This window comes from Talpa occidentalis, unplaced genomic scaffold (genome assembly GCF_014898055.3).
Source record: "Talpa occidentalis isolate TD23 unplaced genomic scaffold, MPIMG_talOcc4v2.1 talOcc4.11, whole genome shotgun sequence".
In the NCBI taxonomy this organism is placed as follows: domain Eukaryota; kingdom Metazoa; phylum Chordata; class Mammalia; order Eulipotyphla; family Talpidae; genus Talpa; species Talpa occidentalis.
In genome coordinates, this window is record NW_023601104.1 from 36,393,274 (window position 1) to 36,405,816 (window position 12,543).

At 41.7% G+C, this 12,543-nt stretch overlaps 1 protein-coding gene across 2 annotated transcripts in view; it reads left to right on the forward strand.

The window, feature by feature from the left end:
• Positions 1 to 1,481: 1,481 nt before the first annotated feature.
• Positions 1,482 to 12,543, forward strand: part of ARIH1 (ariadne RBR E3 ubiquitin protein ligase 1) — a 100,468-nt gene continuing 89,406 nt past the window's right edge. Inside the window, exon 1 of one of the 2 annotated variants that reach the window (XM_037502884.1) lies at positions 1,482 to 2,164. In XM_037502884.1, coding sequence (XP_037358781.1) covers positions 1,796 to 2,164 — 369 coding nt within the window. In that variant the 5' untranslated portion in view covers positions 1,482 to 1,795. The remainder of the gene's footprint in view (positions 2,165 to 12,543) is intronic. The other variant, XM_054688628.1, reaches the window with a different exon arrangement.

Genomic DNA, 12,543 nt, shown 5'->3' on the forward strand with positions numbered 1-12,543 from the left:
TTTATTTATTTATACAAGAACGGCGGTACAGGCCAGATGCGCGGGAGGGTGAGAGAATTCACCAGAGACAGAGCGGGGAACAGAACAGGCAGACTAACGAAATACACTGCTGAGGGGAGCAGCGGGCGCCAGGAGAGGTCTGTCGCGCCATGTGGGACTCTCGCTGGCGGCCGGGGATCGAACCCACGCTGCAGAGGCTGCGGACATCTTCACAGCGCTGCGCTCAACTGCCTGAGCCACCAGGGGAGGCCCAGGTTTGTTTACATTTTAAAGGAATTTTTCCACCTTTAAAAACTAATAAACAGTAAGCTTGATTAACAAGGGCTTCCGATTGAAAAGCTCTTCAATCTGGCAGTTCCAAGAGGGAGCTTTCTCGTGCCTCCCTTCGGAACATTTCTCCGACTTTACTTACAAAGGTATCCGTTCACTCTTACACAATGGCACAAAATACTCTTACTACCCTAGAGCCTGAAATACTTGTCTAATATTTTGTCCTTTACCAGACTTACACTCTAAGTTCCCCAAACTAAGCTACTTTACAAACCGGCTACTATCTCAGGTTAGACCATCTTCCCTATTAAACTGGCCTTTTTCACCCAACACTCAGCTCACCCATCACATTAGCAGAGAAGACACAAGCACTCTCTACTACACTTGGTCCTTGTAGATATTTCGCCCAGTGCCCGTGATACATATCATGCATTACACAGCATTGCTATGACGGATGTTTTAGGTCATTCAGTCACTAAAACAGGGCAAGTGTTTCTCTGGTCTTGGCCCTTTCACGTTCTTAGGTTCTGGTATAAACTGGGTACTGAGGCTGTGAGGCAATCATCTGCAAGGCCCTTCCACACTGCTCATTTAAGGAAAGTTACGACCGCTTGCGTGGTTTAGGGTTTACAGAGTTGAGTTCGGGAAACGCTTTCAAACATGACGTCACTGGAAGAAATTTAAAACCCAGGGCACGTAGGCCGCAGTGTACAGACTCCAGCTAACGCCTCTAAATAAGGTTCACCTGTCACAGTGCAGAGGTTCCCCCCAAACAGATTTCCACGTAATAACCCGGGCCACAACAATTTTGGCTCCCCAGCAGAGGACCTCCCGGGATTGCTTCAGGGCGCGCGGGAAGTCTCCAGGGCCCGGCGGGGCGGCCGCCTTCCCCACCCGCTGGCTAGCGGGGACCGGAACCCCAGGCCTGCGCCACAAGCCACCACCTGCGCGGTCCGGGCCCCGCCTTTCTCGGAGACGAGCCGGCCGCGACCCCCTCAGCCGCGGGGCCCCCTGATCTCCGCCCGGGCCACGGAACTGCCGCAGCCGGAACCGAAACGCCGAGGTCGGCCCAGCTCCGCTCCCCGGGGCCGGCCGACCGGACGGTGGGGTCTCCCCGCACCGCACGCAGGGGCGGCGGGGCGGGGCGCGGTGACGCCCCGAGGAGTGACGCGACGACGCAGCGCGACGCGGTGACGCACGCCCCTTTGTTGGCTCAGTAGCGGTAGCAGCGGCCGTGGAGGTGGCGCTGGGGACTGTTTTCTCTCGGCGGCCGGAGTGGAGCCGCGTCTGACTGAGGCGGGCGGCCAGCGGCCCCCTCGCTCCCTCCCTCCCTCCTCCGCGCCCTCCCGCCGCCGCCCGCCGCCAACCGCCAACCGCCGCGCCCGGGGAGGAGCCGCGGCCCACGGGGCCGGAGCCAGGCCTGCGTCCGGACATCAGCCGGAGCCGGAGCGAGAGCCGGGGCTTCGGCGTCCCCGCCCTCTCCCCGCCTCAGGGCCAGCGTCCGCCGGGCCCCGCGCGTCGCGCCATGGACTCGGACGAGGGCTACAACTACGAGTTCGACGAGGACGAGGAGTGCAGCGAGGAGGACAGCGGCGCCGAGGAGGAGGACGAGGACGAGGACGAGCCAGACGATGATAACCTGGATCTGGGCGAGGTGGAGCTGGTGGAGCCCGGGCTGGGCGTCGGCGGGGAGCGGGACGGACTGCTGTGCGGGGAGACGGGCGGCGGCGGCGGCAGCGCGCTGGGGCCCGGCGGCGGCGGAGGCGGCGGCGGCGGCGGCGGCGGCGGGCCGGGGCACGAGCAGGAGGAGGATTACCGCTACGAGGTGCTCACGGCCGAGCAGATTCTGCAACACATGGTGGAATGTATCCGGGAGGTCAACGAGGTCATCCAGGTGAGGGTGGCCGCCGCGCCGGCTGGACCGGGCCGGACCGGGGAGCGGATTCTGGCGACCCGCGCGGCCCGGAGGGGCAGGCCTGGGCCTGGTTCTCAGCCCAGCCTGGTGCCTCCTGGGTCTGTCTCCTCCGCTGCCTCTGCTGGGGATTCAGGGTGTCGAAAGCCGACCGTCGCGGGTTAGCCGGGTGTGGGGAGGTACGCTGGGGGCGGTGCTTTCCAGGTCCGGCTATGGCGGAGGCCGCCGGCCGCCGGCGACTGCTCTTGCGGGCAACTCCTGCCTGTCCCTGGGTCCGGTGTCCTTCCTCTGGACCCAGGAGCGCCTGCTGGGGCGGGGCGGAGGGGGGTGGGGTGGAGAAGAGCATGCAGAGCTGGGCGCCCGAGAGGGTTACCCCGGCCTTCAGTCTCAACTTGAGCACTTTTGGAATGGTTTGGAGTAGGCCGGAGAGCAGCTCTGGTGTACGGTTGCCCCAAGTGGGCTCCAGTTAATAAAGAAATAGATCTGCTTGGCAGACTTAAGTGCCTACTTAAAGGTGGGGGAAGGGAACTGTTTCTCGGAAGACGGGCTGATGGGCCTTCTTTTCTGATGGTGCGGCGTCTGCTTGCATCTAGTCCTAGCCCTGTTGGTTTGGGACTTAACTGCTACTTTTTCCAGTTGTAACATATGACTTAGTTGAAGCTGTTGGAATAGTTCTGCAGATTGCATCCCCAGCCTTGCAGCTCAAACAACAACAACAACAACAAACAGTGTTATTGTCTATTAGTGGACAACACTCTATTGTGAGTTAGAAAGTAAAGCCTTTCTGCTCCTGGATTCCTTTCTCTGATAATTTATATTTCGTGATCAGTAAGTTAATCTTGTGTTGATAACCACATCTCATTTAACTTTGTGGGTGAGAATTTGCATTTTGAGATTTAGGACATCAAAAGCTTTCATTTCTTTGGACAAACATAGTGATGGTGAATGAAGTTATGAATGAAGGATAAAAATGGAGTCTTGATTTTAGTGCAACTTTCCGAAAACACTAGGGTAGTTATTGTACGTTGAAGGTAACTACGCATAAACAGCAAGTTACTCTTGTCGTGTTGTATGTCAGTCATTGCTTTTTTTCCCTCTTAAAATTGGCTAGCTAAATATTCACGGGCAAATCAGTCCTATGTCACTACCTACTTTTTGCTGCATGATTGACAGATTTTTACAGAATTGTCTAGTAAGCAACACACTCAAACATCGAGCAATCTATTTCGGCCCATTTGAAATCTGTATTTTGAATAACAGTAAAATCTGATAGTACTGTTCCTGAACAGGAAATCTCAAGGCATAAGGATAATTCAGTCTATGTTGGAAATGGAAGGGTTGTAAAATAAAGATAAATTTTGCTGCTCCTTTTGTGATCCTAAAAATATGACAGTTCCTTGGTCACTAGGGAAATTTACTTATTTTTTCCCCCCTTGAGGAAACTTGATCGAAATAACAGTAAAATCTTAAAGTTCTCTTCATTTATTTAAAACTATGTAATGTCTGACGTTTTCAAACTTATTAGTTAGCTTTATTGGCATCTTAGATTATTTTTTTTTTAAATCATGAGTATTTTTAGTTAACTTTTTAAACTGATGGTCTGTTTTACATGTTAAATCTCATCCAACTTTCTCTGTACTTAGGTCTGTCTTAATCACTGAGCCCCAACCTTACAAGTTCACGTCACTTGCAGAGATGTAGCTAATGCATATGACATCATTCTTTGTTAATTTAGGGGAGAGAGAATAAATGCAGATGAAATGATCTATAAGACTTTCAAAATACTAGGGATTTTTTTTAGATGGCCTACTTTTACCATGTTTCCATGCCCGATTTTTGAAAACTCTTCTCTTTACTAGTCTGCTTCATAGAATTCTGAATATATAAATATCCCTTGTTGAAAGTTCAAATTTAGAAATATCAATAAATAAAAGGGTAGGTTGTATCCCATATCCCAGATCATTTTTTTTCCAAATGGTATACTTACTAAATCTCAACTACTCGTTAGTTATATGTTAATAGATGTACACTTTTACACTGGTAATGCGGCACATTGTTAGAAAAAAACTTACGAGGCAAGAAAAGAATAAAAAGAAAATAAACTTACCATCCAGGGATGCACCAAAATTTGAACAATAGTTATATTTCCAGACCTCTCAGGAAGCTGTACATATTTTTTAATAATAGCATTAACATTGTACTGTGTATGTTTTCAGTAGGAAAAAAGCAGGTTACAAAAACGAGAAGTATTTTTCAAGTGCTTAGGCGAGTAAGTGTCTAATATATTTAATCAATCTGTTGTCATGGACTTTTTTTTTTTAAATTTTTGACTTTCACAAACATCATTGGGACTATCATATTCTCATAGAATGTTTTCCTATTTTCTTAGGATAGTATTGCTGAGTTAAAAGATTTGCTTATTTTCAAGTCATTTGATACATATTACCATATAGCTTTCAGAAAAATATTCTAGTTTCCCCCATCAGTGTTTTACTAGGGTAAAAATGATCATTTTAAAAATACACCATTTTGTAATTGATGAGACTGAAATTTTAACCCTGGGCATTGATATTTCTTTTCATAAATTGCCTTTTGCTTTTGTCCATTTTACCCCTTTAGGAATATAAAAGGCCTCTTTATATTCATAGGGGCTTTAACTATTGGTTGTCTAGGTTTTTCCTTTTAAAAATAACATTATTTAATGTGACAATAAATTTTAAGTTTTTTCAAGTCAAAAACCATTGTTTACTTAGTTCATGAAACACCTTGCTGTTTATTCAGGTAAATCCCCTGATCCTCAATGGTACTTTTCAATATGAAATTAGATACGTTATTATTGAATTTGAAAAGAAATTTGCAGGAGAAAAAGATGGTTAGCTTACTTCAATCTTTTCTTGGGAATTTGCTTTTTCTGGAAGTGGCAGCAACAGATACATGCTGTTGCAGGTTAGTTCTGGTCTTCAGTTAAGTCAACACTACTTTAGGAAACTCGATTTTCTGACAGTCTGTAACTCTTGTTGTTTTTGTTTAATTTGGTATTATATTTAAATCTTTTGTGGCTACCTTAGTTTTTGAATTTTAAAAAGTCAGGGATTTTCTTTAACCTATACTGATGTTAGGGAAATACTTAAAACCCTTACCCAATTCTTAACTAGTATTGCTAACGTAAAAAAAAAAAAAAAGTGTTTTTCTAATGTAACTGCCTAAATAGCTTATTTATTTAGCACTATGCAATTCTATAACTGAGGGAATATTTAAACTTGCCATTTTGTGTTTCCACAACAGTGTTGAGCAGATACTGGTTGTATCTTATATCTGTGCCAGTCTTAGTATAGAGGACATGATTCTTGCTTAAGGTGCATAGAGAGGTGGGGAACATAGAGGTCTCTGGGCTCCATTCCCAGAGATTGTTGTTCATTAGTTAAATCTGAAGTGGCGTCTAAGCATTTAGATATTTTTAGTAACTCCAGTGATAGTTTAGAACTACTGGAATAGTCATTGTTCATTTACTGTCATGATTTTGACTCAGAGAGAATGAGTAGCGTGAGAAGACCAGTAACACGTAGGAACACATTTTAAAAAGGTGCATTGGGGAAGGAGGGGTTTGGGGATGTTGGCTGTGAGTAGTCAAAGAGGTATAAATAGAAGTAGGTGGGCATCTCACTATTCTAAGATTTATTATACTAAATAATAACCTCTGTTAAAGGTAGCAGAATTATCTAACCTTTACCTTTGCTGTTGATTGGAAATCTTTATTTCATCTGTTTATTTTAATTGAAAGCTTTAATTAAAGAACTTCTAAGGGGAGCTTTCAAGCATAAATTAAGAGTGGCAGTATATTCCATATCATTGGGTACTGGCTGGGGAAAGTGTTCTAACCCTGGTCTTTGTCTTTTCCTTGCAAGCTATTTTACATCCCAGAACCTTCAGTTTCTGTTCTTGTTTTTTTGTTTTTTTTTTTTTTAATCTACTAAGTTAAAAACAGTTGAATATTAGGTTGGTCCTTTTTTTGTTTTTTTTTGGCCAGTAATGCTTTTGCTGATCTTTTAATTGGAGATGCTCATTATTTTCAAGAAATTGAATTCAAGTATGCTTATCAAGAAAACTTAAATTGATTAACCTGTTTGGATAGGGAGGGATGAAGAGAGTGTGTGCGGCGAAGCTATTAAAAGTATTTGGTATAGTTTACTGTTGAACTTTTATCTTTTCCCAGCTATAAATTTTAATTTACATTGACATTTGTTGAATTGCTTATCACAATAGTCAGAAATTCTTGGAGTGGAGATCCAGCAGACTGTTACAACAAATATTCCAGAGAATGCTGATGCAAGCTAAAGTTTGAGGCCCACTGATTTAATTGAAAGTTTAAGGCAATGTTATGACTAGTGGTAAGTTACAAGAGGTGGGTTAATGATGGAAGATAAGTTGTTTAAGAAACAAACAAAAGGAACAAACATTTCAAGAACCTGGATAATAGTTAACCAAGCTAATCATAGAGTTGGAGAGCATTTGTCATCATTACTGCTATTCTCAGGATAATGTGATCTTTACTCAGTTGTTTTGGATGTGCAAACCGAACTAGTGACATCTCATTCTAGGTTGGAGCACTTGGTTTTCTTTCTACTCATCCCCACCCCCTGAGCTTTTTGTTTTTAAACAAAAATAGTTACATAATACACTGGAGGTGATCATAAGGTCTTGGATACTGTAAATGCACCTGCTTAATTCTTCACTGAATGTTGAGGAGAATGAGAAATATCTCTTTGAATATAGAGACTTAAAACCATTAGGTTAGCACCAAATGGATAGTAGATAGTATTAAGTATTTATGAAAGAGTCATGTGTAGTATTATCTGGAAGGTGGCTACAATTTGGATGGACAGAAAAGAGGGATAGGAAGCCATTCTAAGAAACTGAACAAAGTGAGAATGGGGAAAGTGTCTAAGTAATGGTGAGGTCAACTGAAGTAGAATGGAGTTTATAAATTGTAGGTGATAATGTAGAAACTGAGATGCTTGATGAAGACAAAGAAAGGTGGGCAGAAGTCAGCAGATTAGATTCCTTTCTTTTAGATTTAACCTGTGGTTGCCATTTATATTAGTTGTCTTTAGCTCTGTGTTACCCCCCAAAACAAACATCTCTTGGCTTCTTCATATCACAGTTCAGGGTGCAGTTAAGCTGGCTACCGCTGGCCCAGGGTCTGTTATAAATGGCCACAACTACAAGGTATCAGCTGGTTTGCTGCTTTCAAGAGTTGATTAGATTAGGGTCTTTTTCCAAACTCATGTGCCTCTTGGTAGACTTCAGATTATTCACTGGATGGTTGTTGGACCAGAGGCATCAATTATTTGCCTTGTGGTCTTCTCCATAAAGTGATCAAAGCACAATAGCTTCTTTAGAGCAAGAAATCTGAGAGCCTCCAAGATGAAAGCCACTGTCCTTTTATAACTTCATTTCAGAAATGACATCCCCTTGCTTTGCCATATTCTACTTGTAATAAATTACTAAGTCTAGTCTACCCTTCAGAGTTTGAAAACCAGGGCCTCCCTGGTGGCGCAGGTGGTTGAGCGCCACATTATGTAGCTGTCCGCAGCCTCTGTAGCGCGGGTTCGATCCTGTCTGGCTGGCGAGAATCCCACATGGCGAAGCAGACCTCTCCTGTCTCGCCCACTGCTCCCCTCAGCAGTGTATTTTGTCAGTCTGCCTGCGCTGTTCCCCGCTCTGTCTCTGGTGAATCCTCTCACCCTCCTGCGCATCTAGCCTGTACCCCTGTTTTTATATAAAAACATAAATCTTTAAAAAAAAAAAAAAAAAGAAGTTTGAAAACCAGACAGTGGGGAGCCTTGGTTTTAGAGGCTGTCTACTATATGATATATATGCCTTAGTTACAAGGTGAATGACTACTATTGTATGTTTATCTATCCTGTGAGTTTATATACTAATAGGAGGGAGGGCATAGTACTTTTGAGTTAAAATGGTAAGCATTTCTAATTATCTTGCAATGACAGAGTAAAAGAATAATTTGCAGTCTCTTAAAATTGACAGGAATTTGAGATTCTCCAGTCAACTGATTTTTCCCTTAACTTTATCTTATGTAACCTGGGGATTTTTTACATAACATTTTTTATTTTGAGGTGATTATAGATTCATACACTATTATAAGAAATAATGGTATTACAAGAGATTCCATATGCCATTTCCTGTTTTTTTTTTTTTTTTTTTTTTTTTACAGTGGTGACATCTTACAAAATTACAGCATCATATCACAACCAGTATATTGACATTGATGCAATCTATTCATTCAGATTTCTTTTCCTGGGATTTTTTTTTTTTTTAATGCAAGTACTTTGGCCGTGCTCCAGATGAAGTAAATGGGAGTTTGGATCAGGCATTCTCTGGATTATTTTAATATACAGCCAGGGTTGAGAGCCTTCATTCTTGTTCAGTGTCTCTAAGTAAGGAATCCTCTCAAACATTTCAGTCTACTTAACTACAAATAAGTCACAGTAAGCTATTTTGTGATACCGCTTATTCTGATGTTTAAATCTTAAATTTTTTTTTTAATTTTTTAAGTTTTTTATTTATTTATTTATTTATTTATTTATTTATTTATTTATTTATTCATACAAGCACTGGGTACAGTCAGAAGCGTGGGAGGGTGAGAGAATTCACCAGAGCCAGAGCGGGGAGCAGAGCAGGCAGAAGGACCGAAGTACACTGCTGAGGGGAGCAGTGGGCGGCAGGAGAGGTCTATGCGCCATGTGGGACCCTCCTCCGGAGGCCGGGGAGCAGCCCGGGAGCAGCAGGGGATTGAACTGGCGCCGCAGAGGCTGCGGGCAGCTTTGCAACCCAGCGCTCAACCGCTGCGCCACCGGGGAGGCCCTAAATCTTAATTTTTTAATGGAATTAAGTTCTACTTTAATGTTAACTATCACTCATTGTTCCTAGGTTTTGTTTTGTTCTGACATCTGTTTTTGAATCCTGAAGGAAGAACTTTTCTTTCTGAAGTTAATCAATCCCCCTTCATTCCTTTTATGACAGTGAACCTGTAGTTTTGGTAATATATATTGTCTACTCTGTTTTCCTTTAGACCGTTTTTCTTTAGTAGGTATAGTAATACTGGCCACATATATACATATTATAGTAATAGTCTGTATATAGTTCATCCTTTATCTTGATACTGTGTTATTATATAACTACAAGTAGCTTAATTGTTCCCATTAAATAATGAGATAAATAATTTTTTAGGCCGACATTTGATAACCACTAATTATTAGGTGAGAGTCATCTATAATCAAAGGCTTCTAACATAGATTGTTTGGATTCTTTGAAGCCCATGGAGATTGTAGTAGCAGTCCTTGTTTTATTTTCAGTTTTTTAAAAGCCTAATGTATTTCTTACAAATCAAAACTGTGGAGGCTAATTAAAATATGGACAAATGTTGGATCTCTAATTCCAAAAAGCCAGTGTACTTTTAGAGTCAGTAGATTTCCTCAGTCATATAATTTTTCCCTAGGTTTTTGCTTTCTTTCTAAATTTTTGTTCACCCAGTGACAGGCATTCATCTGACTCATGTTTTTTGTTTTGTTTTGTTTTTGTTTTAATCTTACCTTAATATTGAATAGTGTCTTATTTCTTGATGTATCATAGATTCCCTATTTGGAGTTTGAATTAAATTGGTGGGTAGTTTGGCATCTCAGAAGGTGACTTTAAAAGTTCTTATTGAGCTGGCAGCTGCTCTGGCAATTTAACTTTTCAGAATATACTTTATATCATTTTTTTAAAATGAGAGCCACTTTCCTGGCCTGCCTGGGAGATTCCCACATGGCGTGGCAGATCTCTCCTGTCTCGCCTGCTGCTCCCCTCAGCAGTGCTTTTGGTCCATCTGCCTGTTCTGCTCCCTGATCTCTATCTGGTGAATCTCTCACCCTCCCATGTCTCTGGCCTGTACCCCAGTTCTTGTACACAAATAAATAAATCTTATAAAAAAAAAAGAAAAGAAAGCCACTAGTATTGAGACCAAAAAGTTAAAAGTATTTAAATGAGAAGTAACAAATACTGTTCTGGGAGTTTTCCCCTAACATTTTTTCATGTAAACATTTGTTCAGTAGCATTTTCCTTTTTTTCTATATTCCATTTAAAAGAAGTATCACAAGTGATCTGACACTTAATACATTTTGGCAAAAGGTATAGCAGATACTGAAGTATTAGGTAACGTTTCCTTATTACTAAGACATTTGTTTAGACAATGCTTAGAATAGCTATAATCCCAGACACTTCTCTACAGGCTTGCTTTGCTAGCTTTTTTGAAACTGTCATACTTCTAATTCAAATATTAACTGACTAGAGTTACTTTGGTAATATAGTCTCTCTTAATCACAATTGCACTTTTTAAAAAGAATTAAGTATAAGCTAGAGACTAATAGGTATTGTCTGATTTTTAGCAAGTATTTATAAAGAAAGCCCTGTAATGTGCACATACTGAGATTTGTGACTTTATGGACAGGTGTTTCTGAAATCCAAATTTACTGCCTTCTTTCCTCAAGGCTCTAGTTCCCTTATTTGACTTACCAGTTAACCGTTCTTGGAATTTGAGAATTATCCTTGATTCTTTTTTCCCTTCATTTCCTACATTCAGTTATCCCTAATCAAGTTAATTATGAAATTTGTTGTATGTAATTCCTAATTTTTTTTTTACTAACTAATGCCAACCTAGGGCCTCTTCCTATTTCCTTCCTTGTTGGTAGGCTTCCAGTCTGTATGTCATAGTACTAAATACAAATATAGCAGTCACTTTCCTGCTAGAAAGACTTCATTGTGTCTCCCCTGGCGCCACACACATATTTCCTGTTGTAAGTCCAGCCCCAGCTACTTAATGTGATATTTGTGGATTCATGATCTTGATGTCTGCTAATTTTTAATCTCATCTCATGCTGTTCCTGATTGTCCCACCACCTTCATTTGTACCACTTACAATTACTCAGCGTATAATACACATTTGTGTTTTCCCATATTTGCTCATACTGGTCCCTCTTCTCTAAAGCATCTCCAAATTCCCTGATGTACTCCTATTCAGACCCTGCTCAGTTTGACCCTGTCCAGGTCCCATCCCCTATTTTTCTAGTGTTTCCATGTATGTTTGCATAGCACTTGCTATGATGTTTGGTGTAGCCTATATGAGATTGTAATATAGCTATTCCATTGACTAAGTCTTTCTAGCTAGTTACATATGGTTTTCAGTGTAAGAGGTGAGTTGTATTTATCCACAGCACATGGCACAACAATGTTGTCTCTGACATAATAGAAACTCAGTGAGTACTTGTTTGTTTGTTTTAAGATTTATTTATTTATTTATACAAGCTCTGGGTTTAGTCACAAGCATAGGAGGGTGAGAGAATTCATCAGAGCCAGAGTGGGGAGCAGAACAGGCAGACTGACAAAGTACACTGCTGAGGGGAGCAGCGGGCGTGGCAGGAGAGGTCTGTGCGCTGTGTGGGACCCTCGCCAGCGGCCAGGAATCAAACCGGTGCTGCAGAGGCTGAGGGGAGCTTCGCAGCCCAGCGCTCAGCGACTGCGCCACCAGGGGAGGCCCCAAGTACTTGTTTTTTTACAGTTCTTTTTATTGAGATAACATAGTTTTATAACACTTCATAGGTTTCAGGTGTACATTTTCTCCCCTCAGCAACTGTATATTTTACACCATACCTAGCATCAGATGTCCAGTCACCATCCCGCACCATCCACCCTCTTTCATGATTTTGATGTCCCCTTAGGCAAACCACCATTTTGTCTGAGTCTAAGGATTTGTTTTGCTGTTTTTGATTGCTTTCACTTTTCTTTACCTTTCACAAATGAATGAAATCATATAAAATAACATCTCTCTCTTTTTGACTTATTTCACTTAACAGAATTCCCACAAGGTACATCCATGTTAGGAAAAATGGCAAGATTTCATCCTTTTTTATGACTGAGTAATATTCTTATATATCTCTGATTCATACATGTATATAAAATTTATCCATACTTAAGGGGCACTTGGGTTGTTTCCATATCTTGTAATATGTTGTATTCTGTATTGTAAACAGTGCTGCAGTGAATGTAGACATGCTTATATCCTTTCAAATTTTAGTGTTTTCATAGTTTTTTTGTTTTTGTTTTTGTTTTTGTTTTGTACATACCCAGGAATGGGATCACTGGATCACATGGTAGTTGTATTTGTAGTTTTTTTGGAAGAACCTCCACGCTATTTTACGAAATTGGCTGCACAGTGATGGTTGTCATTGTCTCCTAAATGCTTGCTGATTTAGTTTCCTTTTCTGAGGCAAATGAGATTCTCTTCTGGCACTAATAAAAATTATGAT